Source organism: Barbus barbus (genome assembly GCF_936440315.1).
Source record: "Barbus barbus genome assembly, chromosome: 25".
Taxonomy (NCBI): domain Eukaryota; kingdom Metazoa; phylum Chordata; class Actinopteri; order Cypriniformes; family Cyprinidae; genus Barbus; species Barbus barbus.
Window position 1 is genome coordinate 20,553,368 of NC_136753.1, and position 27,533 is coordinate 20,580,900.

A 27,533-nucleotide genomic window follows, 5' to 3' on the forward strand; every position below is an offset into this window, starting at 1 on the left:
TGTAATTTCTTTCAATTTACAGCGATGATACAAATTAGACATATATTGTTGCTGTGCTATGATAATGTGCAATAAAGTTAATGAGTTTAGTGTTTGGAGCTGGACACAGAATGTTTGGTTTTGCTTCCATATAAAATTTATAGATCTCTCCCTGCTGTCTGCCAATGCCATTATAGCTGAGCATCACCATCCACATGTTTGCACACTTTCTCTCTCTCAACTTCCTTTTCAAAGTCAGGGAGGAAGCATGGTTAATTTTATTCTTTGTAAACTCGTGTTTGGTATTGGTCTGGTGTCCTCTGGCAGCTGTGGGGCGCTGTCGGGTGAGGGGGTCAGGGGCCTGTCTCCAACAGAGGATGTCTGCTCATTAGAGTTAGGATGAGGACAAACACCTGCGTCAAATGTCACACTAACTCATTAATTGCTTTACACACAGATGTGGCCACCTAGCCAAGAGAAGAGAAGACAAAAGGTAAAAATAAATATATCAATGACTCTTTGCATAATACTTGCAGAAGGAAAAGCCAGAAGGAAATCAGAGCAGAGAACGTTTAATCTGACCCACAACGATCTATATCCGGTACCTATTTTAGTGAATCTGCCAATGCAAACACTTTGAAAGAAATGTATGCTATGAACTGTACACGTTACATGAAAATTAGGAATAATAATGTTTTTGATGACCTGCCATGTCCTATTTAACATATCAACAAAACAATTAGCCATACAAGTGTTAATTATTTCACCATCTTACCATGGCACATACGCATGCACATGATGCACTCCCATTAAAAGTCACCAAATTCACTGACTTATATTCACAAAAGAGAGAATGCTCCTTGCTAGCAAAATATTTAGAGAGTCTCAAAATATAAAGAGACTCGCCATTGATTTAGTGAATCTGTTTAGATAATTCACACTACAAGAAAATCATCATGAAACTCCCAAAGACTTCATAAACCACCTCATAATTTACAAAAGGAGAACTGATGACAGGGAAATATTGGGCAGAAAGTGAAAAAAATTGAGGTATATAACTTATGAAAAAATTATTTAAAAAAATTATCATTATTTAACACCCCCCCCCCCCCCCCCCCAAAAAAAAAAAAAACAGAGAAGGGAGATGAATTTTTCCACAAGTATTAATTTATTTATTTCTTGGAATGCCCAGAAGACATGTTATCCGAATCTGAAAATATCCTTAATAATCCATAATTTACACTGCGCTTGGTAGATTGCGTTAGTCATTGTGGAAATGAGATGTTGTGTCTGTGTTCTTTAATTTGCACATTGTCAGTAAATCACCCACAGAAATTTCCACGCCCATCCATTTATTTATTTGAATCGATTCAAAATTAATAAATAAAACAAAAAGGTATCTTGCACCTAGCCAAAGAATTGAGTTAAAATCTATTCTAAGAAACATGAGGCTTTTAGTCCAAGATTAAAAATCAGATCAGTTTTGTTGAAGAGTTGCATAAAATATACATGTGATAAAATAAAAGGTGCACAAAGAAAGGAAAAGCAAATATCTTCTGTGTTTCAAATAAATGGTCGAGACAAAGTCAATACAAGTAGTGAAACATTTATATGTATTGGAAGACAAAGCTAATTATAACCAATGAGTAAACAAACACACAAGAGCATAATCAATGGAAACTAAAGAGAACTAACCAAAGAACCAATTAACATTTTATATACAAGCAACACACCGACTGAGAAAGAATGGTACATTAGGCATGAGGCAAGCAAACTTTAAATGCAAGTATAGGTGTATGACATTCCTGGAATAGTACAACAAGTTTTTACATGGAAAATGGAGGGAAAGAGAATAGAGAAGAAAGGAGACATTAGCTGAAGCTGATTCTTCTCTGAACCCTGTGACACTCTTGTGCTCTACCTCTCGTTCATCTGTATTCCTGCAGCAGCACTTTGGGCCTCCCTGCATCCTCCGCCATGCCTCCACATTATCGAACCACGTCATGAACAATTCATCGGTGGGATTTTATGCTCAGCTTCCACCCAACATTTAAAGAGCAATCTTTTAAATTTATTAGCGCTCCCTCGCTACAACCAGCCATTCACACTCACGTGGTAAATTGCACGAACATCATTATGCAATCCAGTTCAACACAGGCCTTATGTCTTGGCCAATTAAATCAGAGCTGAAAGTTTTGTAGTCTAACAACAGGATTTTGTCACATGCAGACGAAGGAGTTCATCATGCATTTATATCCCATTGTGCCGCTGAGGGATATCCCTTCCCTTCAACATCACTGTAATAAAATGCATGCGCTTTGACAAATAGTCCTTTGAGTCCTATTGTTATCAAGCTAACATGTATTGACTGTGGCATATAGCAGAATGCACGCTCCTATAATTTTACAATCCTCTAATGTTATCCAAGGGATGCCAGCTCTAAAGTGGGTGTTCGGTTGCTAAGAAGAGGATGTAAATTGCACTGGGCATGTTGATAGGTTAGACGAGACCGAACTCATAATAGCTGAGAAATTCATGAACACGTTGTCTATCTCACAAGATTTGTCACGAAAGTGAAGGAAGTGATCAAAGCGTATCCTGTTTGTCAAGTGACCATGTCGTGGCCGAACACAAGGGCAATTTTTGTCTTACGCTTCCTGTCAGCGCAGCCATCATCATAGAAGAGAACAAATTAGCAGCAATCAACCCTGCATGGCCACATTTAGCCCTTGCACCATTATGTTTCCTCCCAGAGTTGTGTGTGTCTGTCGATGAGAACATTAATATGCAAGCTCTCTGCCCAGAATCACCATAGACACACTAATTAAATCACCCGCAACAGACCGAGAGCAGGAACATTAATGATGACATCCACCACCCCATAAACAGCCATTAAAACTCTCTAAACACAGAAACACTGACCTTGTTAATGATGCAACCATTTAGAGGTAAATAGCATTTGATGAAAAGTCTGTGGTGAGCTTACTCCGTGTCCACTATCTATGTGTGCAACTGTCTACGTAAACTTAAAAGAAACTGATCTGACATGTAACAAACAATGAGGTAATATCTGGAGTTATAGATTACATTTCTCGACAGTTTAAATGGCTATAGCTTGGCTGGCGCATGTGATTTTGAAATCTGCCATCTTGAGGGCCTGGTTATATTTATCAGTTGATAGATAAATGTCAGGAAAATTCACAGGAAAATTGGCTGATGGCACCATAGCTGACGTAAAAAACGGAAAAATATAAATACTGTATATACTTAAAGTGATGATACATCTGTAAAAGTATGGTTTCAAAAATACTCCAAAATATGTGTCTAATTTACAATGACAATTAATAAAGAAATATAAGAAAAAAACATGCATGTAGCTAATTTAATAGCTTATACAACTATTGATTATCATTAAGTCACACATTTTTAATTTCCTGTCAATACTGTTTAGTAATGAATGAAAATATGCTTACATTTTATGATGAATGTTTCCCATTTGTTATGAATCTTTTAGCTGAGCTTGTTACATTGAAATTTCCTAATCCGTGATGAATACATGCTGGATACAAGTGATTTAAAATTATTGTGCACTTTAAATTTCAATCGCATTTCCACCCAAATGGAATTTTAATTGAATATAGAAAAGCTATGAAATGCCCATTGTATGTTTCTGTTTCTGGTGCAGTAGTAGATTATGTAAGTACTCCAGATGAACTCTACACTATACAGTAAAACACATTCAAAGGAGCTCCTGAAGAATATCTGAAGTATAAACCTCCGCCTGCACCGGTTCATGCCACGCTCACTCAATAGAATAAACAGGAACACAGTTGTGCTTCATTTCCAGCTTTATTTTGTACTTATATTCACATAATATTTTTGTCCATTATAGGTTGAGCTCAGCTGCTTTAAAATAATCTGTGTACGTGAAGAGAATTTAGGACACAAACACTATTACTATCCATAACATTATAACATTACACTGTCAATAAGATCAGAAAGATTTTAAACACTTAAATATGTAAATATTTAAAAATATACATAATGTATAATTAATGATGTATATACATTTTTTTATATTATCCTTCTTAATATCAACCCTTATATTAGTTTAATATAGGGAATTTATTTTGATTGTAGAGTGTAATTTATGACGACCAAATTAGTAGATGCATTTTACTATATAATATGACTTATGATTAAATGACATCAACTAAACAGACAAAATCATTAAATTGCAATTATCTGTATGACACTTCATTCATAATAATATCATACAAATACATACACGGAATAAATATTATGACAAGCCAGTATAATAAGGTCAACCAAAGCTCAAATTTCCTTTTGGAGAGCAAGACTGCATCTTTATCCTCATACTTCACCTGCTAACAGGCAACAGCATAATTAGCTCAGCATCTGTGGTTAGACTGACAGATAGTAACAATCTAGAGTGATTACTAAAGGCATCTCAGCAGCTGCCTCCAAAGGGCAGACGCTAGCTCTGGTTCTTCATGTCTAGACTTGATCAAAGTCACACTAAGCAAGATCTAATAAAAGGAACAGACAGGTTTCTCATTCCATTTTGCACATTAAATTTGAACAGATTTCCCCCCAAATACTTTTCCTTCTTTAAAATACTGCCGTGCTGTGTTTTGCTTTCGCATATGAGCACCTTGGATTTATTCTCTCTGAGAATATGAACATCCATTCATCAGTAGTCAAAATGAAATGTGGACAGGAGGGGTTCTGGGAGGCTAATATTTGTCATCACTTACGTCCAAACCCTAATGAAAAATTGCTCAGGCAAATCGAGAGTGTACCATCACAGCTCCAAAACTGCAATGCTGCCTGAGACACTCCAATTCAAATTCTATCCCAATCAGCTGCCTGCAAATATCCACCACCTGCCGGAGCTAATATTAACACCGCAGAAGCTCTGAGAGCTTGGTCGTGTTAGAAAGCGATACAATTTGAATGCTATTCTGAGTGGGAGGAGCTGAGGGAGGGTCGGCCCCTCACGAGCAATGGGTAGTAGGAGACATTTCTTGAAACTTACACCGCAGTGAAGCTTGGTGTAGTTGTTTAGCTCCATTAGAGAAGTGTGTGTTGCCCTCGGGAGAATGTCTGTGCTCTTATTCATTAACCTCAACCGACCTGTGTAAGTGAAATAACAGCAGGGGGAAGCTGAGCGCTCACCAATCAGCACTATGGCTTGGGGCAAGACGAATGTCCCTCTTGAAACATTTACTGGAAAACATCCAATAGCTGATTTTAAACACTTCTTTGGCTAGCCTCTAAAGTCTAAAAGAACAACAGTTTTTTCTGCATTCTGCATGATAAGGGTCAAACTACTCTTGGAGAGGAGGAAGCAGTGACCTGCCTGCCAAAACAACACCTCTCCCTGTTGCTGTGCTTCTACATTGCTTTGCAGACTCATACAAAGGACCTTTGTATTCATTGTGGACTAACGTTTCCAATGGAACGCCTGTCAAAACTGCAAAATCATCGTACATTGTTCCAAATCGCAAGGCTGAAATAAAAAGTACTGCATGTTCCTCAAAGCACATTTCTTTACGGAAAGACCTTTCACATCCTTGTGGTGTTTATGAGTCAAAAACAAAGAGTCACTGGCCAACACCTTTCATCTCCTCCTGTTTGGCGTAGGTGTTTTCATAATGTTCTCACAGTATGCGGTCCAAATTTCAGTACAGTTCTGCAACAAGGCAAAGCTTGTGTTTACTCGGCATTTACATATGAGCTTTGATTTCCAGTAAACCAATAGCACCTCTAGGCTGCTAATGGATCATAGTAGTATTTGGACCAAAATGCTGTAGAATTTTACACCCCACTAATACCACAAATTGCTGTATTATTTATAACCTCTCACCAGTTTTCTGTACAGTTGGCAATGCAAAAACACTGAATGCATTAATCGTCCAGATTTTCCTGCTCTGGGCGATGATGAACTCTGTGAATGCATCATCAGCCAAGCAGATGTCTTTGAGGGCAGCTTGCATTTGTGTTAAAAACCGCACACAAATCTGACGACATACTCCACTCAATACTACATGCTGTTTTTACAGATGATAACTTATATATTTACAGCAACACAATATCTCTGCTGTCACAGTGACCAAACATACATTTTAGCCAATAATAAAATATCACATCTGGATCCAGTAACAAGCTCCATGTCTATATACAGTGGGATTCTGAAATGTTCAAAAGTTTGGGGTCAGTAAGATTTTCTTTTGAAAGAAATTAATACTTTCATTCACCAAGGATGAATTAAATAGATGAAAAGTGACAGTAAAGACTACATGTACAAAATATTTCTCTTTCTAATCAGTTCTGTTCTTTTGAAGATTTTATTCATCAAAGAATCCTGAAAAATAATGTATTACAGTTTCTACAAAAATATTAGGCAGCACCACTGTTTCCAACATTAATATCCAAATCATCATGATTATTAGTATGATTTCTGAATGTAAATGTGACAATAAAGAATGGAGTAATGGCTTCTGAATATTCAGGTTTGATGTAACAGGAATAAATTACATTTTAAAATTATATCACAAATACTTTGGTGAGCATTGTTTTACATATATAGCATTGTTCTATATACTCTGCTGTTTAAAAGTTTGGGATCTGTATGATTTTTCATGCTTTTTCAATAAGTCTCTTAGGCTCAACACAGCTGTATTTATTTGTTAAAAAAAACAGTAATAACCAGTAATATTGTGAAATATTACAACAATTTAAAATAACAGTTTTCGATTTTAATATATCTTAAAATACTCTAGAACACTTTTGGAACATGTATGTTTTTTCAGGAATTCTTTGATGAGTAAAAAGAACAGAACTTAATCAAAACAGAAATCTTTTGTAACAATATACACTACCGTTCAAATGTTTGGGGTCTGTAATTTTTTTTTAAAGAAATTAATACTTTTCTCCAGTGAGGATATTTTAAACTGACAAAAAAAATTAATTCAGAATTTTTTTTTATTCAAGGAATCCTGAAAAAAAAAGAATCGCAGGTTCCAAGAAATATATTTGCTGACATTTTGAGGAACATTCAGTACCTTTTATTTCAGGTGTGATTTTTCAGAAAAGTTTTTTTTATTTTATTTTTTTACATTTAAAAATATATCCATAGTAAGCATGTTGTCCACCATCTGTCCACCTCTGCTACAGCCATAGACATAATGCTCTGTACTGGTGCATTAGAAGAATCAACAGATCTTAATCAGATGATGTGGCCATCGTCAGAACCTCAGCGAGGCAGATGATGCCTCCGGAAAGGCTGGCATGTGGGGGTGTGTAAACATCCCTGGGGGGGTGAGTGCTGCTGATCTGTAGCAGGGTAATGACCAGTCAGAGGAGGAGTTTATGTCACAGAGAAGTTGAACCATATCAATGTCAAACACTCAGACGCACAGGAGACATCTGGGAAGATGGGGAGGGCATGATAAACAAGGCTGATATGACCAGTGGGCAACTGATCTCTCTATCATATCTTTCTCCCTCTCCTGTCATTTCTCATCCCCTCTTTGCCTGTCTTCAGCTTTCATAATGTGCCGCATTTATGAATTCTTTCCCTATATATGTCATTTGGCCCTGAATAAATGGCATTAAATTAATGCTTCTTTCACATTTACAGACACGCATTTCTGTCAGACAGACACCTATTCCTTCTGGCCCATCAACCACAGTTTGCAATCTTCAAAACATAATTCAGTCGTTCTTTCTGTAATTTAGCTATACTTAATCAGAAAAAGACAATCGTTCATAATCATTTGCCATGCATAATGCAACATAATAATGTAATAAGCAATTACAATTTATACCAAAAATGTTTTAAAAATGTAATTTACATCACATAATGTTATCGAACAAAATTATTTTAGATATGGAGTTATTTTTTCCATTTTGGTTCATAAAAAAAATGTGCTGTATGTCCACTGTTAGACATTGTTACTAAATAAATTAAATTAATAGTGTGAAAAGTTATACTGCGTGTACACAGTTTAAGAAACACCCTAATATGCATATTGCTGCAGAATGTTAATAAAAGTTCATACAAATGCTAAAATCCATTACTGCACTGGTTGAAAGGAATACAATCTTCTTTAAGGTGCCTGCATTTCAAAAATTCTATTTTCTGAATATTATCTGAAAAACAAACAAGATTAGGCAGGTGGATAAAAAAATGCTAAACTTTTAAACCACATAACAATTAATTAAGCTCCAATGCAAACCAGTTACTTATAAACATGTTTGTCATCTTGAATAAATGATTGGCACTACGACTATGTCCAGCTCTCTCAAATCCTCCCCTTCATCTCCCTACATCACATTTATCATTTTATTCACTTCCATTTCTTTTTAGCTGTATGCCCTCACTATAATCAGACAAGAGCCTTTTAGTAATTTTACATGAATGCTGGATTGAAGTGTTGAGTGTGTGTGTGTATGTGAAGGAAAGAGAGAGCAAGAGAAAGACAGAATGTGACAGGGACAGACAGAGAGGAGTCCCGGAATTACACCCTAGTCAATTAGTGTGACATACGCTGACAGAGACGCCGCACAAAACAAAGCTTGTGGCCACAGGCAGTTTTGCCTTACTAGTGCAGATCAAATTAATAGTGTCCTTGTCAAGGCAAGTTATTGCATTATTCCCATGGAGAGAAATTAAGAGGCTTGGCAGAGATATTGTATGGTTGCTGGCATGAAGGATACAGCAATGGGCGAATGATGCGTTGTATTTAGTATACACAATATTTCCAAATGTATTGGGTCACCCCCTTCTAATGAACATGTTTGAGTATCATGCTTAACATGCTTGACTACTTTAGTAATTTCTATGAATACAAATCTTAATGTTTAAGCATATGATTATATTCTAGGGAATTGTGTACTTCTAATTTTATAGCAACAGTTTGGACAGGACCCTTTTCTATTCTAACATGACAGTGCCTCTGTGTATAAGGCACGGTTCAAAAAGATATGATTGATTCAGTCAGTGTGGAAGAACTTGACTGGTCTAGTCCTGATCCCAGCTGAACACCTCTGGTGTGACTATATGCAGACCTTGAGCCAAAAACTGATCACCAAACACCAATGACTTGTATAGACACTATACGGACAAAAGTGTTGGGACACCCCCTTCCTTAGAAGAGAAAAAGGCACTAACAAAACTGTGGCAACAAAGATGGAAACATAATTCGTGTATTTAAAAATTATATTTCCATCTCTGTTGCAACAGTTTTGGACATGTCTAAAATGACAGTACCCTTACGTACAAGTCATGAGTTTTTGGCTCAAGGTCTGCATATAAAGTCACACCAGAGGAGTTCAGCTGGGATCAGAACTTGGCTTTCTGCAGACCAGTCAAGTTCTTCCACACTGACTGAATCAATCATGTCTTTTTGAACCGTGCCTTATACACAGAGGCACTGTCATGTTAGAATAGAAAAGGGTCCAACTGTTGCTATAAAATAAGAAGCACACAATTCCCAAGAATATCATGATATGCTTAAACATTAAGATTTGTATTCATAGAAATTACTAAAGTAGTCAAACATGTTAGAAGGGGGTGACCCAATACTTTTGGCAATATAGTGTATGATAAAATAGATGGATACACTGGTAAAACTGATGTTTAATTTACTTAAAATATATATGCACCATTTTTGCATCATACTTTTTAAGTAAACCCAACTTGTTTATTTTAAATAAAATAACAAATAATTTTTGTCATATGAACTTAAATATTTGAGTTCACTGAACATTCTTTACTTAAAACATGCAATATGATATAATCTACCAAGTAATTTCAAGTTGTGTTAACTTAACATTTAAACTCATTTATATTACTTTACTTTACTTTTAGTCATTTAGCAGACGCTTTTATCCAAAGTGACTTACAAATAAGAAAAAGTAACTAAAACTAAAAGTTAACACTCTGTAAATACTCTATACACACCCATTTAAGAAAATACAGAAATTAAATAAAATTGACAAATGCATACAACAACATTTCAATAAGCATATAAACATATAAAGAAAAATAAAAAGCGATACATATCCTTTGCCGGTGTCCTAGCCCAGTGGAGTAGATGGTCTTTACCCTCTTTACTTTTTACTTTTAGTCATTTAGCAGACGCTTTTATCCAAAGCGACTTACAAATAAGAAAAAGTAACTATATTAAAAATATAATTAATTGAGTTGAACCAAAATAACATTTTAACTTATTTTAGATCTTCAACTATTGGTCTGCTTACCGCACTGCTACATTTCACTCGGTCACTATAAAATTTACTTAATGTAGCACTGGAAAATAACATGTTATTAAAACATGTGGTTCACTTGCAAACATGAACGTAAGCAAGTAGACAGCTTGTCATTCTTTTCAAATATGTCCACTCAATATAATTATTACCCAAATTAACACAGAGACCTCAATACTTGGTACACCATACACAATGACAATCTGTGGATAGTGTTTGAGTATGAATGGGTCATTTTTGAATAGAACATTAACTCCAGATGTCAGAAAACAGTAAGTTACTAAACCTAACAACAAAAGCAACCATAAAATAGGGTGAATACAACTCTAAAACAGTGAAAATATTTACCTTTTTAATTATTCATGCCCCAGTGCATGATGAGAAAAACAGGACCATAACTTAAAGAATCCTTGTAAACATAACAAACAATTCTAAGTAAATTATACTTATTAGTTCAAACTTTAATTTCTACAAGCTTAAATTGAGTAATATTATAGAATTTACTTAGTTCAGGCATTTTTTAATTATTGCCTGAACTAAATTATTTAATGTAGAAATTACATTTGGTTTATGTAGTATTTACTTCACCACAAAATCTATTTTTTCAGTGTAATAGACATCTTCTGATTTCAGAAATGTCAGAATTTTCAATATATTATCTAAAATAATCTAATTTAGTTGATCAATTTTGTGGTCATTCCCTGTGTTTTGATCAAATTGTATTATGCATTATGTTTCAAATGTTTGGGGTCAGTAAGAAAAAAAAACAGATAAATGCTGTTCTTCTGAAAGTTCCATTCATCAAAGAGTACAGAAAACAAAATGTATGGTTCCCACAAAATATTAAGCAGCAGGACTGTTTAATAAGAAGACACTTTTTCTTGAGCCAAAAAAATAAAAATCAGCATATTGGAATGATTTCTGAAGGATTATTATGCAACACTGAAGACTGGAGTAACGACTGCTGAGAAAAAAATATCAGCTTTGCCATTACAGGAATAAAAAATATTTTAAAATAGAAAACTATCACTGTAAAAAAAAAAGTTAAAAAAATTGTTTCAACTTCAAATAATTTGTTACCCCGCTGACTTAAAATATTTAGTTTAGTCAACTTGTAATTTTAAGGTACTCAATGTTAATTTAAGGGACAACTGGGAGAGTATAAATAAGGGAGTATTTTAGTTGACTAAATTAAAAATTTTAAGTAGGGCTGTCAACGTTAACGTGTTAACGCATGTGATTAATCTAAAAATTTTAACGCGTTAATATTTTTTTTACGCAAATTAATCGTTTGATAAGGTTTGACCCCAACTTTTTGCCGTCATCGCAATGCAGAAGGAAGTCATTGCCTGCATCCCAATATGCGCACTATCCATCCTAAATTCTATGTGATATTAGAAAAAAATAAAAGAATAAAATAAAATAAAATAAAGATAAAAAAAATATAAATATAAATGTGCAGGTCAGTATGTTTGTGACTTAAATAGTACTATAAGAAGGAATGTGCAAAAAGTTTTACAGGGTATGTACATAGCAGCAATACGAGGTAGAAAAAAATTATGAATAACTTATTGATATAGTGGTATTTACATGGAGTCATGAGATGTTATGACACAGAGTTAGAGTTTAGGAGCCTGATGGCCTGGGGGAAGAAGCTCCTCCTAAGTCTCTCAGTTTTTGACATCAGGCTACGGAAGCGCTTACCAGATGGTAGCAAAGTGAATATATGGTTACCAGGGTGATTTGAGTCCTTGATGATTTTGACAGCTCTACTTTTGCAGCGTTTGAGGTAGATGTCCTGCATAGAGGGGAGAGCAGACCCTGAGATGCGCTCAGCTAAGCGCACAACTCTCTGTAGTGCTTTGCAGTCCTGATTGGAGCTGTTTCCATACCATACTGATATGCACTGAGTCAATACACTTTCTATGGTCCCTGAATAGAAAGTTTTCAGGATTGCTGGTGAGACCCTGAATTTCCTCAGCTGTCGCAGATGGTACAGACTTTGCCTGGCTTTCTTTATCTGTGTTTGGATGTGTGTAATCCAAGTCAGGTTCTCGGAGATGTTTACACCGAGGTACTTGAAGCTACTCACCCTCTCCACAGGGGTCCCACTGATCATAAGAGGAGTGTAGGGCCGCTGCTGTCTCTTCCTAAAGTCCATGATCAGCTCTTTAGTTTTCCTCACATTCAGAGAGAGACAGTTGTCCTGGCACCATGATGTGATACTCTCTACCTCATCCAAGTATGCGGTCTCATCGTTGTTGGAGATGAAGCCAAGAACCACAGTATCATCAGCGAATTTGATAATAGATGTGGAGCTGTGAGAGGACATGCAGTCATGCGTGTAGAGAGAGTAGAGCAGGGGACTCAGGACACAGCCCTGTGGGGCTCCTACGTTAAGAGTGATGGAGTTTGAGGTAAACTGGCCAACTTTCACCACTTGAGGTCTGCCAGTGAGGAAGTCTTGAATCCAGTCGCAGGGTGAGGAGTTTAGGCCGAGGTCTGTGAGTTTAGATGCTAGCTTGATGGGGGACTATAGTATTGAAACCTGAGCTATAGTCAATGAATAGCAGCCTTACATAATTCCCATTGTTGCTGTCCATGTGTGTGAGGGAAGAGTGGAGGACGTGAGAGATGGCATTGTCAGTAGATCTATTTGGGCGATAGGCAAACTGAAGAGGGTCCAAAGTATCAGGGATGGAGGAGCAGATGTGGCTCATAAGTCTCTCAAAAACCTTCATGACTATTGATGTGAGGGCAACTGGGCGATAGTCATTCAGGCAAGAGGGTTTATTGTTCTTTGGCACAGGGATAATGATGGATTTTTTGAATGAGGTGGGAACCACGGAGGTAGCAAGGGACTCATTAAAGATAGAAGTGAACAAACCAGCGAGCTGCTCAGCGCAGGACCTCAGAACACGGCCGGTTATCCCATCAGGTCCAGCTGCTTTCCTTTTTTTTTTTTTTTCAAAAAAGTATAAGTTAAGTGAATTGTCACAACTTTTTTTTTTTTTTTTCAATTATTATTTACTTAATTTTAAGGCCACGGGTTTCCTCAATTTTTTTAAGTTAAGTCAGCATCATGTTTTACAGTGGTATTGTAATATATTTTACAATATTATAGTTTTTCAAATAAAAAAGCCTTGGTGTCTTTCAAAAACAACATTTACCAACCCCCAAACTTTTAACTGCATTGTATCACACCTTTTTTTTTTTTTTTCAAGCCTGGAAATCACAATTAAAAACTCTCAGGTCTGAAATTCTCAGACCTGAGCGCAATTAGTGTTGTCAAAAAAATCTGTAAAACTGATCTGAAACATGCAGATAGTGTCACGGTGCACACAGCAGGAAGGAACGAGGAACACGAGACGAGGATGTAAACGCAAATAACAGTCTTTAATCAAATCCAGACAAGGCAGGGCAAGGCTCACACAGATAGGACCACCAGGGAGTAACAAGCAGACCTGACGACATGAAACTGAACAGGCAGGAACTTAAATACACAGGCTAATTACACAAACACAGCTGGAACAGAATTAACTAATGATCACATTAAACAAGAACAGGAAACAAACCAAATATGGACACAAGAGGTGGGAACACATGACACACACGACAGAGGACTGACAGATAGGAGTGCTCTTCTGATATAACAAAGCTGAAGAAATACACATCTTTTCACAGCAACTAATCTCCACGTCCCTTTGTGTCTGAAACCGTGCTAACCTGCGATAAGTACTCATGATCCTGTGGAGGAGGGTGATCTTTAAGGCTTACATCCTGGCAGAAAGGTGTTAAGCGTTCCTTCATGCTCACCTTTTCTACCTAATCAGGAGCGTCAGACTTCTTGCACACTCGCTGGATTATGAGGGATTTCAGCATCACTACACTAAATAAATGGGGTCTAGTCCAGGTGAATGAGCAGAAACGTGTCTGGCTGATGCTTTCTCGCTTCAAGCCAAAAGGGTTTGGATTAATGAAGCCCAGTCTGACTCTCCTTAACTCCTGCCCTCCTTCCGCAGATGCGTATAGGTTCATTACAGGATGAAATGTCAAGAGGTTTTGAAATATTCAATGAGCAGGGGCAGATATCCAAGTCGAGACCTGGAATATGTCACTGATGCTGAGAGGGAAAGAGACGTATGAGGCAGGTGGCATGACACGGAGGTAACAGGCCTGTGGAAATGGCTGGGATCAGACTGTCGGCCTGCTGAAGAGCCAGAGGAAAACAGAGAAGCACTCTGACATCTGGGCTTGCTGACCTTTTTTAATAGGGATTAATAAAGACTAGCAGCCAATTCCAGCACAATCACCATTGGTAATGCTTTAAATAAGAGGGTCTTGAAGAGAATTGGTGTTAATGATGGGTATTTGTTGGTTGACAAGTGATGAATGTCCACTGGACATAGACCTTTAGCTTTAAAGGGATAGTGCATGCAAAAATGAAACTGTCATAATTTATTCGCCCTCATGTTGTTTCAAACCTGAATGAGGAACACATAAGAATTTTTGAATATATTTTGAAGAATGTTTAAACTGTTGTCCTTACAGTGAAAGTCAGTGAGGGCTATGATGATACTGACGTTTTCCCCATTGTATGGGAACAAAAAACCATACCCTCCCTTAATCTGAATGAAAGAATAGACATTCAATTTCTTGTTATCCAGTTAAAGTCAATTTCACTGAGCGTATTTAATTGGATTGTCAAATTAATGCACTTTAGTAGTTTTAAGTCAATGTCATTAAGTTTGTCAAAACTCATTTACAAAGGATTATTTTATCAATTCCATGTCAGTCCAACTTTATTTGGTTTATTAAGGATTAGTGTCACAATATACATCAATATAGCATATGTTAGCATGCCAAATATGATTTTTTTTTAATTATATGTAGAATTTAATCTAATGTTTACCTCATGCATGAATCCACAGTACAAGCTCCACTCTTCAGCACAATATAACTACTGTAACAAAAATATCTTCTGCAGTACATCTCTAATATAAATGAACACCGAATATGGCCTTTCTTTAAAGTCTTGCCAAATGGTCCCATGCAAAGAATGGAAATATAAGTTATCGAATTAAAAGAGTAGAATTTAACAAGTTGTGTCAGCAAAAATACCTAAAAGGATTAAGTAAACTGTCATTTTACTGAACTCATTTTATATAAAGAAGTTGAAAAGCAGCGAAAGTCATCATTTTCAGAGTACAAACTAATTTTTAATGTACACTAATCTTATTTTGTGTTCTGCAGAATAAAGAAATGCATACAGGTTTGGAACAACATGAGCGTGATTAAATGATGACAGAATTCGCAATTTCAGGTGAACTATCTCTTTAAATGCACTCTTGGCTAAGCAGTTTACATTGATTTACTTTTACAAGATCTAAAATAGAACCAATAATTATTATGATGGAAAGCCTCCTTCTCTTCCTCCAAATATCTAAAGACTGTTAATATGCTATTTCAAATCCATCAGCAATATCCATTTTAAAACATCAAGTAAGCAAATCAGACCTTGATGATGAGAAGTTGAATTATTGAAAGGTTGTTTGCGAGTCTGTCCTTGCCGGCAGCTGCACATCATACTACGGATATTGTTCTGAAATGTCCAAAGGGAAGCTCTTTTTTTACTTTTAAAGAATAAGATGCCCTCAAGTGAGATGGAAAATGTCAAAGTAATTTGCTTGTATTTCCTCCATTTTTGAATGCAAAGGTAGCCTGCGACATCATTTCTTCCTGGAAGATTAGAAATTTCATACACAGGCTCTTTTGAGTCCGTAAGAACATTCCACCTCATATAATTTTGTGTGATACTAAACAACCATTCTGATTATTCCAATTTATCACAGTTATATCATAGTGTATGTATTCAGTGTTTTTCGTCGCTTCCACAGACCCCAGAACAGAATTTGCAGATTGCATGGAGATGAATGAGTTTCAGTGGAACACAGCTCATTAAATAAACATATACGTAGAAGACACAGAGACAAGGAGAGAGGGAACACAGTAAAAAACTGAACAAAGTTAATGGCAGCACATTAAGCTATGTCCTGTGAATAGAGTTGGGAATCAGATCAGGTAATAATAATGGTTAATAGTTTAGTGTAAATCTGTAAATTATTGCAAACTTTTACTCAATATGTTTCTGAATGGAAGTTTAAATATTAATAATCAGAAATGTAAATTTGAGGTTATTAAGATTTATTTTAATGTCTCTGAGGATGCTAAAAACTGTAATATTGATCAAGAAACAGTAATATCGTAAAATATTACATTTTGAAAAGTTTTCTATTTCTTAACATATCAATTATTTCTGTATTGGCAAAGCTGAATTTTATTCAGTGACTTCAGTGTCACAAAAATCCTTCTAATTAATAGTTATGCTGCTTAATGAAACTGTGATTATGTTTTTCAGGATTCTTTGATAAATAGAAAGTTCAAAAGAACAGCAATTACATTGCTACAAAAGATTTATGTCACTTTTGATCTATCTATCTATCTATCTATCTATCTATCTATCTATCTATCTATCTATCTATCTATCTATCTATCTATCTATCTATCTATCTATCTATCTCTCTATCTATCTATCTATCTATCTATCTATCTATCTATCTATCACTTTTGGGGTAATACTGATAGCATCATGAGGTAAAATATTGCAATATTTTGCAACAGATTTATTTCACCCTTTTCAATTCTGAGTCAATACTTTGCAAACTAAATATTCATTTCTTATTATTAATATTAAATCGACCAACCTGCTCTCTGGACATCACCATTTAGTGTTTAAATACCCATATCTGACTCTTTGGCAGTTATGCCATACAATTTTAGTTTGCTGATCTCCAGTGGCAAAATCAATCAGCTCTTTGGCAAACATGTCACATAGATGTACAGAACAGTGCACAGTGACAGTGGCAGAATGACATATCTGTACTTGTGCCAGGACTGTGTGGATAAAGGACTGCCTCTCATATATACATACATATATATATATATACCCGCCTTGACTTCAATGAGCACTCTGAAAGAGAAAACATATTAGGAAAAAAAAAAAGGAAAAGTAAGGGCGATGAAGCCGTTTCTGCACAGTGTTCGCATTTACCTGATCTTGTGCCTGTGAGAATCAAATCTTTTTTGGTGTTACTTTTGCACACTCATTCTGGCACACAAACACACGCTCTCATATTTTTAATATTTAGTGGCTAATGATAAAACAGAGGTTGCTTTTGCTGATGGCAAGAAGGGCTTAGAGGTGAAGGCAAGTCAGCTTTATACACTCTCGCTCTGCATACACACGCACACAAATTTTCCTTTTGCCTGAAGGCTTGTGTACAGTACCACTCTCTATACTCCTCTCTCTCTTCCTCCCTCCCACATTCGGTCTCTTTGTTTCTGGCCCATTACTTCTTTCTCACCTCACACTGTCTCTCCGCTGCGATAAAAATCACAACATAGTAATGACCAGTCCACCTCCCCCCACTTTCCCACACCACCCCCACCACGCCCCCAGCTTTCTCCATCTCTCTGCTGCATAGATGAAGCTGGGCTAACACAAACTAGCACTTTATAATGAGTGTTCCTCCAGGGGGCTGGTCAGGGGGCTTATCTAAAGCGAAGCGATTCTTTTTCCCTCTATTTATGCAGCAGACAGAGCAGATTGCTCTAGCACGTCTGCCACTCACCATACGCCATCCGCCTTATGAAGGAAACTCGCATGGATGGCCCAGGATCAGCTTCCTGAATTGCAATGCGCATGTGTCACATGCGTTTAATGTCCCAAAACCCTCTTATCCAGTATTTCCTTTACCCTGGTAATGATGTCGCCCGGCTGAGCGAGGCTCAATGCACATGAAAAAGAAGAGAAGAGGGAGGCTGACCCACTTTGAAGGGTTTCCCCTACAGCTCAGCCTAAAAGAGAGCTGACACAATTGGGCCACTGTGACACTGCTACTGTTGCGGCAGTTGTGGTGTCAATACCAAAATTGCACATGCACACTCCCAGAGATCCATACAGATATCACATTTAAAGGGACAGTTCATAAAAAAAAAAATCATTATTTACTCACCCTCATGTGGTTCCAAACACAAATACTTTCTATTTTACTGTGAAGCAAAAATATTTTTTGTTATATATAGATTTGATACATTGACAAATTGATCATTTATACATTTTATAAATATCAAAAAAAAAAAAAGTATATTAGTCTAAGACTTAGTAGGCCTATCTGTTCAAAGTCTTCTGAAGTTATACAATAGCTTGACTAAGAAAACAAAATGCAGCACCAATTCCAAAATCAAATGCCATTGTTACTGACCGATAGTCTTCCTCTTTAGTCAGCTAAATAATTGAGTGTGTTTATATTTGTGAATGAATCTTTGTGATTTGTGCGCAAATTACAGGCAAAATCACTGTTTTTCATGCACCTTTCATGTACAATTTTAATACATATCGTCCTGTTGGACCCTTTGTTTTTAAGAGCTTTTAATGTATACATTTTATTAGTTCATGGATTCCCTCGGAATCAAACCCATGACCTTAATGTTGCTAGCACCATGATATTAAGCTAGACCAGGGGTGGGGAATGTTGATCCTGGAGGGCCGGTGTCCCTGCAGACTTTAGCTCCAACCCTAATCAAGGTCTTCAGGAAGTTAGGTATTTTCAGGAGAGTGGACCTCCAGGATCAACGTTGCCCACCCTTGAGCTAGACGAATAAATATTAACAGAGTTTTTATTTTTGGGTGAACTATTCTTTAATCGTATCATCTATAAAGCACTCCCACAGAGAGTATATTTGCATGATGAACTAAATGAGATGCTACACACTGCATATCAAAAACTAGCTAATTATCTTGTTTAAAATGCATCCATCTTTCCCAAAATATGTCAATGAGATTTACAATCTATTACTGTTGAATTCCTTGTTGAAAAAAGCATCGCCCCCCCCCCCCCCCCCTCTCTAATTGCACCCGCATATTAGCTTTAATGCACCAGTTGTTTTCATGCTTTTAGAATGCAGTAGACTAAGAGCAGTAGCCATGTGACCATTTTGAAAGACAACCTTGTAACTAGCTGATTGAGCTTAGCACAGATGGCACTTGAACATTGGCCAACAAAAGAAACAAAATCAACAAATGAATGCTGAAGAGGGAAGAGTGCTATCTTGTGCTATCTGGAGCTAATTCCTAGAAGTCAGTGAATCACTGGTCAAATCACTGGCAAAAATGGACCCTAATGAGAAAACAAAGCTGATAAAAACAAGCTCGAAGCAGCAGGTTTTTTGCACACAACTTGCAGCCTTCCAGCTAATTCACTTCCACAGATGCACTACCATCCATTGACAAGCTCCATAAAACACTGGCATGTTTAAGACTGACGTTAATGTACTATTAATCACAGGCATTCAGGATAATGCACCAGTGCCATAATCGAATCAAATATTGTAGACGAGTTTGAGGACAACATCATGGAGATTCAGGAAATAATAACAGGCATAATAAGAATAGAATAGAAAAATAACCTGAGAGTGCTTTTTACAACCTCTGAGTCAGTAAAATGCAATATTATGACAATAACAATATGCTATACATCTGTTTCAGTACAAGGGGATTTTAGAAAACATGCTGATAAACTGTAAAGGAGTCTGTAATGTACCAGCAGAGCTCTTGGTTTGGGTCTTTGTTCTGTAATCTTCCCATTTTGCGACTGCAATAGGCCTGAATATATTATTGTTCATATATTTCGCAATAAAATGTTGTAACACACTTGACAAAAAAAAAAAAAAGAAGGAATATGCTGCATTTGTAAATATTTTAAAATTTTATTGAGGACACAAGGTAAAACAAGTTCTGTATGTTTCTGCAATAAAATCATCTGCAGGGATTTTCCATAGTGAAAACACTCAGGCTTAATCTGTGTCCAACAAGAACCTGGAACAGTTTCCATATTGCTGATGTTATAAGATAGAGCTGGCCATTAAACAATTTCATACATAGATGAATGCATGGAGTAATTTTGTCCACCAAACACTTGTAACGCTCAGTGTTTTCAGCATCTGATGTCTCAACATGAACACATGAACTTCACCTCCAGAGCTGCTCTGAGAGCCACTTCACAAGATTTCTACCATCTCATTTGAAAAAAAACTATTGTCAAATACGCAATGAAACTAATTGCGTAATAATAATAATAATAATTTATATTGTTTAATGTTTTAAAGGAACATCATTCAACCAAGATATTTTTATACGTTTTAACAAATTTTAGGACAAAATTGTTATATTTTCATATTAAATTTTTAAAAAATGTATTAACTTGTTAAAGTTTGATTCATTTCTAATGATTCATTTCATTAGATGCCATTTTGACAATACATTTTTATTAAACCATAAATCAGAAAAAATTATAAAATTCTGGAAAAATAAAATGGATTTCATAAGGCACTAAACTAAAAGTTATCTTACTTTGTGGAGTTTAATTGTGAACAAACAAGTTATGTTTACATTCATTCTTGTGGTCTAACAAACATGTGGATACCATTTCCTTCCCCATTAATGGTAATTTGATAAATAATATTGTGATTAATATTTTGGCCATACCACCTAGCCCTATTATAAGAGACCAGATGGCCATGAGGAGTTGTTTGTTTTTAATCCATCATGAATCATACATGTTTGCACTATTTGTAGCAAAGCAATCATACCTGCTGATTCAATACACACAAGTCATCAGGAAGCTGAACAGAACAACATAACAGACAACCTTAATAGAGAAACGCTAGCAGATAAATAATTATGGGCAAAAGAGGATTCTATTATTTGCAAACTATTCTTGTACTTCATAACAACTTGCATGTGAAAATGGTTAATGTGCTATTTCTTTTTTATAGCTATGAATTCTGCATGGAGAAAAAAACAAGAAAAAACATTTCTGACTCACAACAAACTGTCTAAAGTGGTGGTAAAGCAAAAAAGAGAGAGAAAGAACAAACTAAAGTGTGTGTGTGAGAGAGAGAGAGAGAAAGAGAGAGAGTGAAGTGACATACTGCCAAGTATGGTGACCCATACTCGGAATTCGTGCTCTGCATTTAACCCATCCAACGTGCACACACACAGCAGTGAACACACACACACCGTGAACACACACCCGGAGCAGTGGGCAGCCATTTATGCTGCGGCGCCCGGGGAGCAGTTGGGGGTTCGGTGCCTTGCTCAAGGACACCTCAGTCGTGGTATTGAGGGTGGAGAGAGCGCTGTACATTCACTCCCCCCACCTACAATCCCTGCCGGCCCGAGACTCGAACCCGCAACCTTTGGATTACGAGTCCGACTCTCTAACCATTAGGCCACGACTTCATCCTCAGAGAGAGAGAGAGAGAGAGAGAGAGAGAGAGAGAGTTGAAACAGAAGGTCCAGTTGTAAGAAGTGAATTAGAACGCCTTTCATTGATCCACTATACACTTGAGTTGACAGATCTGAGATGTGCCCACCATCTCCATTCCTCAGTTTCTGGGGACTTCACTGGAATCTTTCTACTTCCTTAACAGTGTCTCATGTACAGTAGCTGTCTTTATACATAGTATCACTGCCATTCAGTGGCATTCTTGATTATATAGCAGTCCAGTTCTCTCCAGACAGACCGAGCTACAAAAGTGAAAAACAAAAGCTATTTCATGGCAAGGTGGCTCTGAGGCAATATGCTTGATTTGTGTGGGTCGTTATAGGTGTGGTGTGTGAGTAAGAGAGCACATAAACTTAGTCTTCCTTTTAGAAATCAGACATGAGTATAAGAAATATAATTTGGAGACTGTCATCCATCAAACACTGAGGTTGTTCTTCTCATTGATAGGAAACAAAAAACATTTAGAAACGGTGAGATTTTTTGCAGGGATAGGCTTTCTAAAATGCTTCAAACCCAATAAAATGCAATATATCACAACGATGCCACAAAACCAATAACAGACCTGACAGATGTGTCAAGAGCGGTTGTGATGTTCTGCGGTGACATCTCAGATCAAGTACAGAATGTGCTGTTTGAATTGCAGATTGTGATTTCCTCTCATGGCACTCTGTTTAGTTGCATTTACTAGAAAATAGCATCAATCTCAACCCTGAGTTATGTTAAGAAATGAAAATTTCATGTTATTCTGACGGAACGCCAGAAATTTCCTGACGGATCCATGAATCCTGCACTCATAGAGGCACTCTTTAAGCTAATATAACTCTTGAAACACATGAAAACAAGCAAATCTGTGAGATTACATGCAAAAGTGGATGGTAGTGCATTCCATGAGACTTTTAAGAGCACTGAGTGGTTAAAATAGAAAAAAGTAGGGGATGCCTGTATAAATAAGTAGAAAATCATAGGAAAATATTCCACTGCTCCAGGAATTCAATTACTTAATGCAAAACCATAAACCCGCAGTCTAGCTGCTGCTAACTCTGTGTCTCTCAAACAGTGAATACATTTGACATTTTTATTCTTCATAGTATAAGGAAAATTGTGTCGCTTAGTGTAATTTGCAGGTGTATTCTCTACTCCACAGTGTGAAGCTAATGCACTTCAACAGTTTACAAAAACATGAATTGTTGGGGTAAACACAGCAGTTGGACTTTAAAGTAAATTCAATTTATGTACATGATATAGATTGGTAAATGGAGTTCCAAGATGAGTAAAGCTGAATGCAGTAAAGCTGAATGGATTTCAGCACCATGGACAGCTCAATGCAGCTCCACAGAGTAGAAAAGCACTCACCTCCAATATCCGGCCGCAGCTTTTTGTCATATTCCTTTAGTAAGTTGTTTAGTATTTGTGTTGCGTCGGTCTCGTGGGTTTTGGGGGCCAACATTTGATTCACAGTAACATCGTCGTACTCATCATCCTCAGAAGCGACTGTTTGAGAACTGAAGAAATAAAAGAAAATGTGTTCCACAGGTCACCGTTGAGGTCGTTTGCTATGTTTCAGCTTGTGTAAAGACAGTTCGATAATCAATTGTTTTGAAGACAATAATTAATACATTTATGTCAGAATTTAATAGTTACAGCAATGTGGAATAGCAGAAACGTATTAGTCGCCATTTTCAGAGAAGGATGAGTATAGTTAGCAAACAGACAATAAAACCAATATGGAAGCACAGTTGCACTCTCATAAAAAATGCCAGTTAAAGGCTGGGGTTCCCAAAGCACTCAGTAGAATTTCTGTCAAAAGTACAGTAAGTTATATTTATTCTCTACGGCATGCTTCCCAAAAGCAACATTACCCAAGTAGCACGTAAAAAAATATTCATACATTACCCTCTGACCACATAAGTCCGTTACATGCAATTTAATTTTCATATTTCTCTTTTTTCCACATTTTAGTAGAGAGCAAAGTGCATATTAAATCATATTACATTTACTGCAAAACCATTGTACACTATATCCAAAAATACCAACCTCAGTACATCCCACTTGAGACACATAAAACAATACATAGAGATGGCCAGATAATTGGCTTGAATATTATTACTATAAAATATATCATAATGCATGTAATGTTTATGTTTAGTTAGCATTTTATCAGTAGAGATAAATCAAAAGATAGAATGAGATATAGATGTAGAAACAAAATTAAATATCAGTTTTAAATATCAGTTATCTGACACTTAAATATTAAAATAATAGTCAACTGTTTGACCGCTGCAGATAAATAATAAATTAACAATAAATATGTAATGTTAAAATATGACATTTGAGTAAGAGTGTGCTAAATGACGGATGCACTGTTACGTCCTCTAAAGTCAAAAATATGGGTGTTATATTAGACAGCAACTTGTCCTTTGAAAATTATATTTCCCATGTTACAAAAACAGCATTCTTCCATCTTAGAAACATTGCCAAGCTTCGAAACATGCTACCTGTTTCTGATGCAGAAAAGCTAGTTCATGCATTCATGACCTCTAGACTGGACTATTGTAATGCACTGCTATTGGTTGTCCTGCATCTTCAATAAACAAGCTACAGATAGTCCAAAATGCAGCGGCTAGAGTTCTTACCAGGTCAAGAAAATATGATCATATTACCCCAATTTTACAGTCTCTGCACTGGCTACCTATTCAGTTCCGTATCATTTACAAAATATTATTACTTGCCTATAAGGCCCTAAATGCTCCTGCGTACCTAACTTGTCTTCTACCACGCTACAATCCAACCCGCTCCCTAAGGTCGCAAAACTCTGGACTTTTGGTAGTACCTAGGATAGCAAAGTCCACTAAAGGAGGTAGAGCTTTTTCACATTTGGCTCCCAAACTCTGGAATAGCTTTCCTGATAACGTTCGGGGTTCAGACACACTCTCTCTGTTTAAATCTAGATTAAAGACACATCTCTTTAGCCAAGCATTCACATAATGCATCTTATAATCTTGTACTGCAGTTATATCTGATCAAATGTACATTATTATTATTCTATAGCTTGGGTTGAACAAATCATTTTTGCTTAGATGGAACAGCAGCTACGCTAATCATGTCTCTATTTGTTTCTCTGTTTCTGCCACGGGATTAACATCAACAGAAGCTTCAGTCTGGATCCAACCCTTAAATGATCTGAGATGACCGAACACCTGAGAAAACATAATGACAACCCCTCAGAGGACCTCAGAGGATGCCAAAGTTCAGACAACATACAGAATTACCAAATTTTGCCATAAGTCAAACATATTAAGGTTCTGCAATATAGAAATATATTGTGGAAACTTAATTTCCTGTAGAGGTGCTTTGCAACGATTTGTATCGTAAAAAGCGCTATACAAATAAACTTGAATTGAAATTGAATTGAATTGAATTGAATTGAATTTAAATTGAAATTGAATTGAATTGAAAATGAGTGACTCTCTTTCTTCAACAAGGACAGTTTTGTATCTAATCCATTAGCCTTGTCTGTACCAAGAGTGACATATTCACATATTGCATGATATATACATGTGTGTGTGTGTGTGTGTGTGTGTGTGTGTGTGTGTGTGTGTGTGTGTGTGTGTGTGTGTGTGTGTGTGTGTGAGTGTGTGTGTGTGTGTGAATGCAAAGAATGATGCACATCTCTTGCAAATCATTCATTACAAGTTGATCAAATTCTTGCCAGAGCAAAATCATTTCTAGAATTCAGTTTAAAACTTTAACAACTTTAAGCAGCTCCACATAAAATAGCGTTCGATTTCCACGTTTGCCAGCATTTCCACCCTGTTTTCTGGCTAGGAAGACAAACTTTCGGACATAGTTCAGCACCTTTGGAACTGACAGCTCCGGTAACGACGCACACAAGCGTTATCTCCACCGTGAAATAACCTACGACGTTAGTTAAGATTAATTTAAAAGCGTGATTTGTTTAATGATCAAAAAACCCAGACAAACTCCAACCTCACACAAGACACCTACAGAGATGCCGTTTAGAAGATAGACAATAAAGATCTAAGTCTTATACGATTGCGCTACGATACATATATAAAAAAAACTACTAATGCAAAGATTGAAATAAAGATACACAAAGTCCTTTGAACTTCTTAAATAGCACAAATCAAAAGTCTTATTCCTAAAGTTAGGTGTTCAGTGCGTACATCACATCTTCATCGCCAGATTGGCGATATATTATGTGGCATCAGGCTAGACTATCCATAAGATAACTGCAACAGAATTACTCTTATGAACAATTATTTGATGCCAAGACAAAGACGGCCACTTACCATGCTATGAACACTGACAGAAGTAAGAAGTAGAGGAACAATTTGGTGGACATGTTTTAGGTGAGATTGGCTCCGTGTTGAATGTGGCACACTGCACGCAGACTCTTCTAAGGAAAAAAGTGACACAGCTGCAGCCTTTTCTTCCAGGCTCAATTAAAACAGTGGCGGGTAGTCGAGATTATAGTCCAACGGGAACGGCAAGACCTCCTCGGCTAGTGGCCGGTGCTTAAAGTTCACTTACATTGGCAATTAGCGGAATCAAATAATAGAAGAGCCCCTCCTGCTCCTTGAAGTTGCGCTGATTTCGATTGCACCGCCAGATACACATACTGACGTTCACACAGAGGCAGAGCGCAAACTTCCAAAGTGGACACCTTCAAACCCAAAACGCATCCGCTAGTTTCTGCAAATTACGTCATAAAAAACAAAGTCTGCCTTCCCAGACGCTTCGGCGGAACTTGAGATCCTCTTCGGGTACAGCGTCAGAATGCTTCGAGGAGAGACATTAAAAAGCGGCTGTTTACAGTATCGGATAGGTAAATGATTACCGCGCGGACTGTGTTGGAAATGGAAATTGGCGCGTAATTGCTGTAATTACTTTGTACGTGCATTGATCGCAGCAGATTAACCCGATAATAGAGCAAGATTGAGGGTGAGGAAAATGTCATCAACCAATTTGGAGTCGAATAAATTACTACAGGGTATTATTCAGTGCATCGCACTATGATGTTTCTGGCATACATGTAGTGACAGATGGATTTTTCTGTAAGTTACTTTGCCATTTGCCGTAATATTGCCAGTGAAATGTCATTCGTCATTCTTTATTTCTTTGTTTTACTATCTGAGCCGGATATATATATATATAACTACTGCGGCTAATTTAACATTTAAAGCTAGAGAAGCGTCTATCCATACGTTGTCTTCGCATTGTTGTGTCTGTATGTGAGCAGGTGCACATATGCAGTATAATATTTGAGAGACAGCGCCGACATTTATCACCGCAGGCAGCTCCCAGTCGCCCACGCACTTTGGGAAAAAAAACACAAGCCCCTTTCTCTCTAGCTTTGCTCTGCGTGTTGAGAGATTTTTTTTCCTGACTTCTCTCTAGAAGGTTCAGTATCTGTGGTACTCAAAAAACGCCAAAGGCAAATCTACTTTTGAATATTTTTTAAATAGTCCGTTGTCATTTTGGTTCAATTTAAATAAATAAATTAACAAAAACAATAAATAAATAAACAACGACTCCCATTTAGTTAAAATGCGTATTTTCGAAACGCTAGCATCACCCAATGTAATTTATAAAATGGCTATTGTTTCAAACAGGTTTCCCTGTGCACTCCCCCGGCTGCCATTGGTCAGACAAAAAGATAGTCCCGCCCCAAACGCACGCTATTGGTTGAGTCTTCGACGTGCTTGTCGAGAGTGAATGTTTGGTAACCCCACATTGCATCAGTGGTTACTTTTTTTTTTTTTAGAAATCCTTACTTCTTTATCTTTGAATATAGGATAAAGTATGTTAACATATAAGAAATGACACACT

At 36.8% G+C, this 27,533-nt stretch overlaps 1 protein-coding gene across 2 annotated transcripts in view; it reads right to left on the reverse strand.

Annotated features, from left to right (window-relative positions):
- The window catches only part of LOC306845358 (gamma-aminobutyric acid receptor subunit gamma-3), a gene marked incomplete at both ends in the record, with an annotated part of 110,683 nt that extends 84,637 nt beyond the window's left edge, over positions 1 to 26,046 (reverse strand). Inside the window, 2 exons of one of the 2 annotated variants that reach the window (XM_079378110.1) lie at positions 23,037 to 23,185; positions 25,994 to 26,046. In XM_079378110.1, coding sequence (XP_079234236.1) covers positions 23,037 to 23,185; positions 25,994 to 26,046 — 202 coding nt within the window. Of the gene's footprint in view, positions 1 to 23,036; positions 23,186 to 25,993 lie in introns of those variants that run through there. The other variant, XM_079378111.1, reaches the window with a different exon arrangement.
- Positions 26,047 to 27,533: the final 1,487 nt, after the last annotated feature.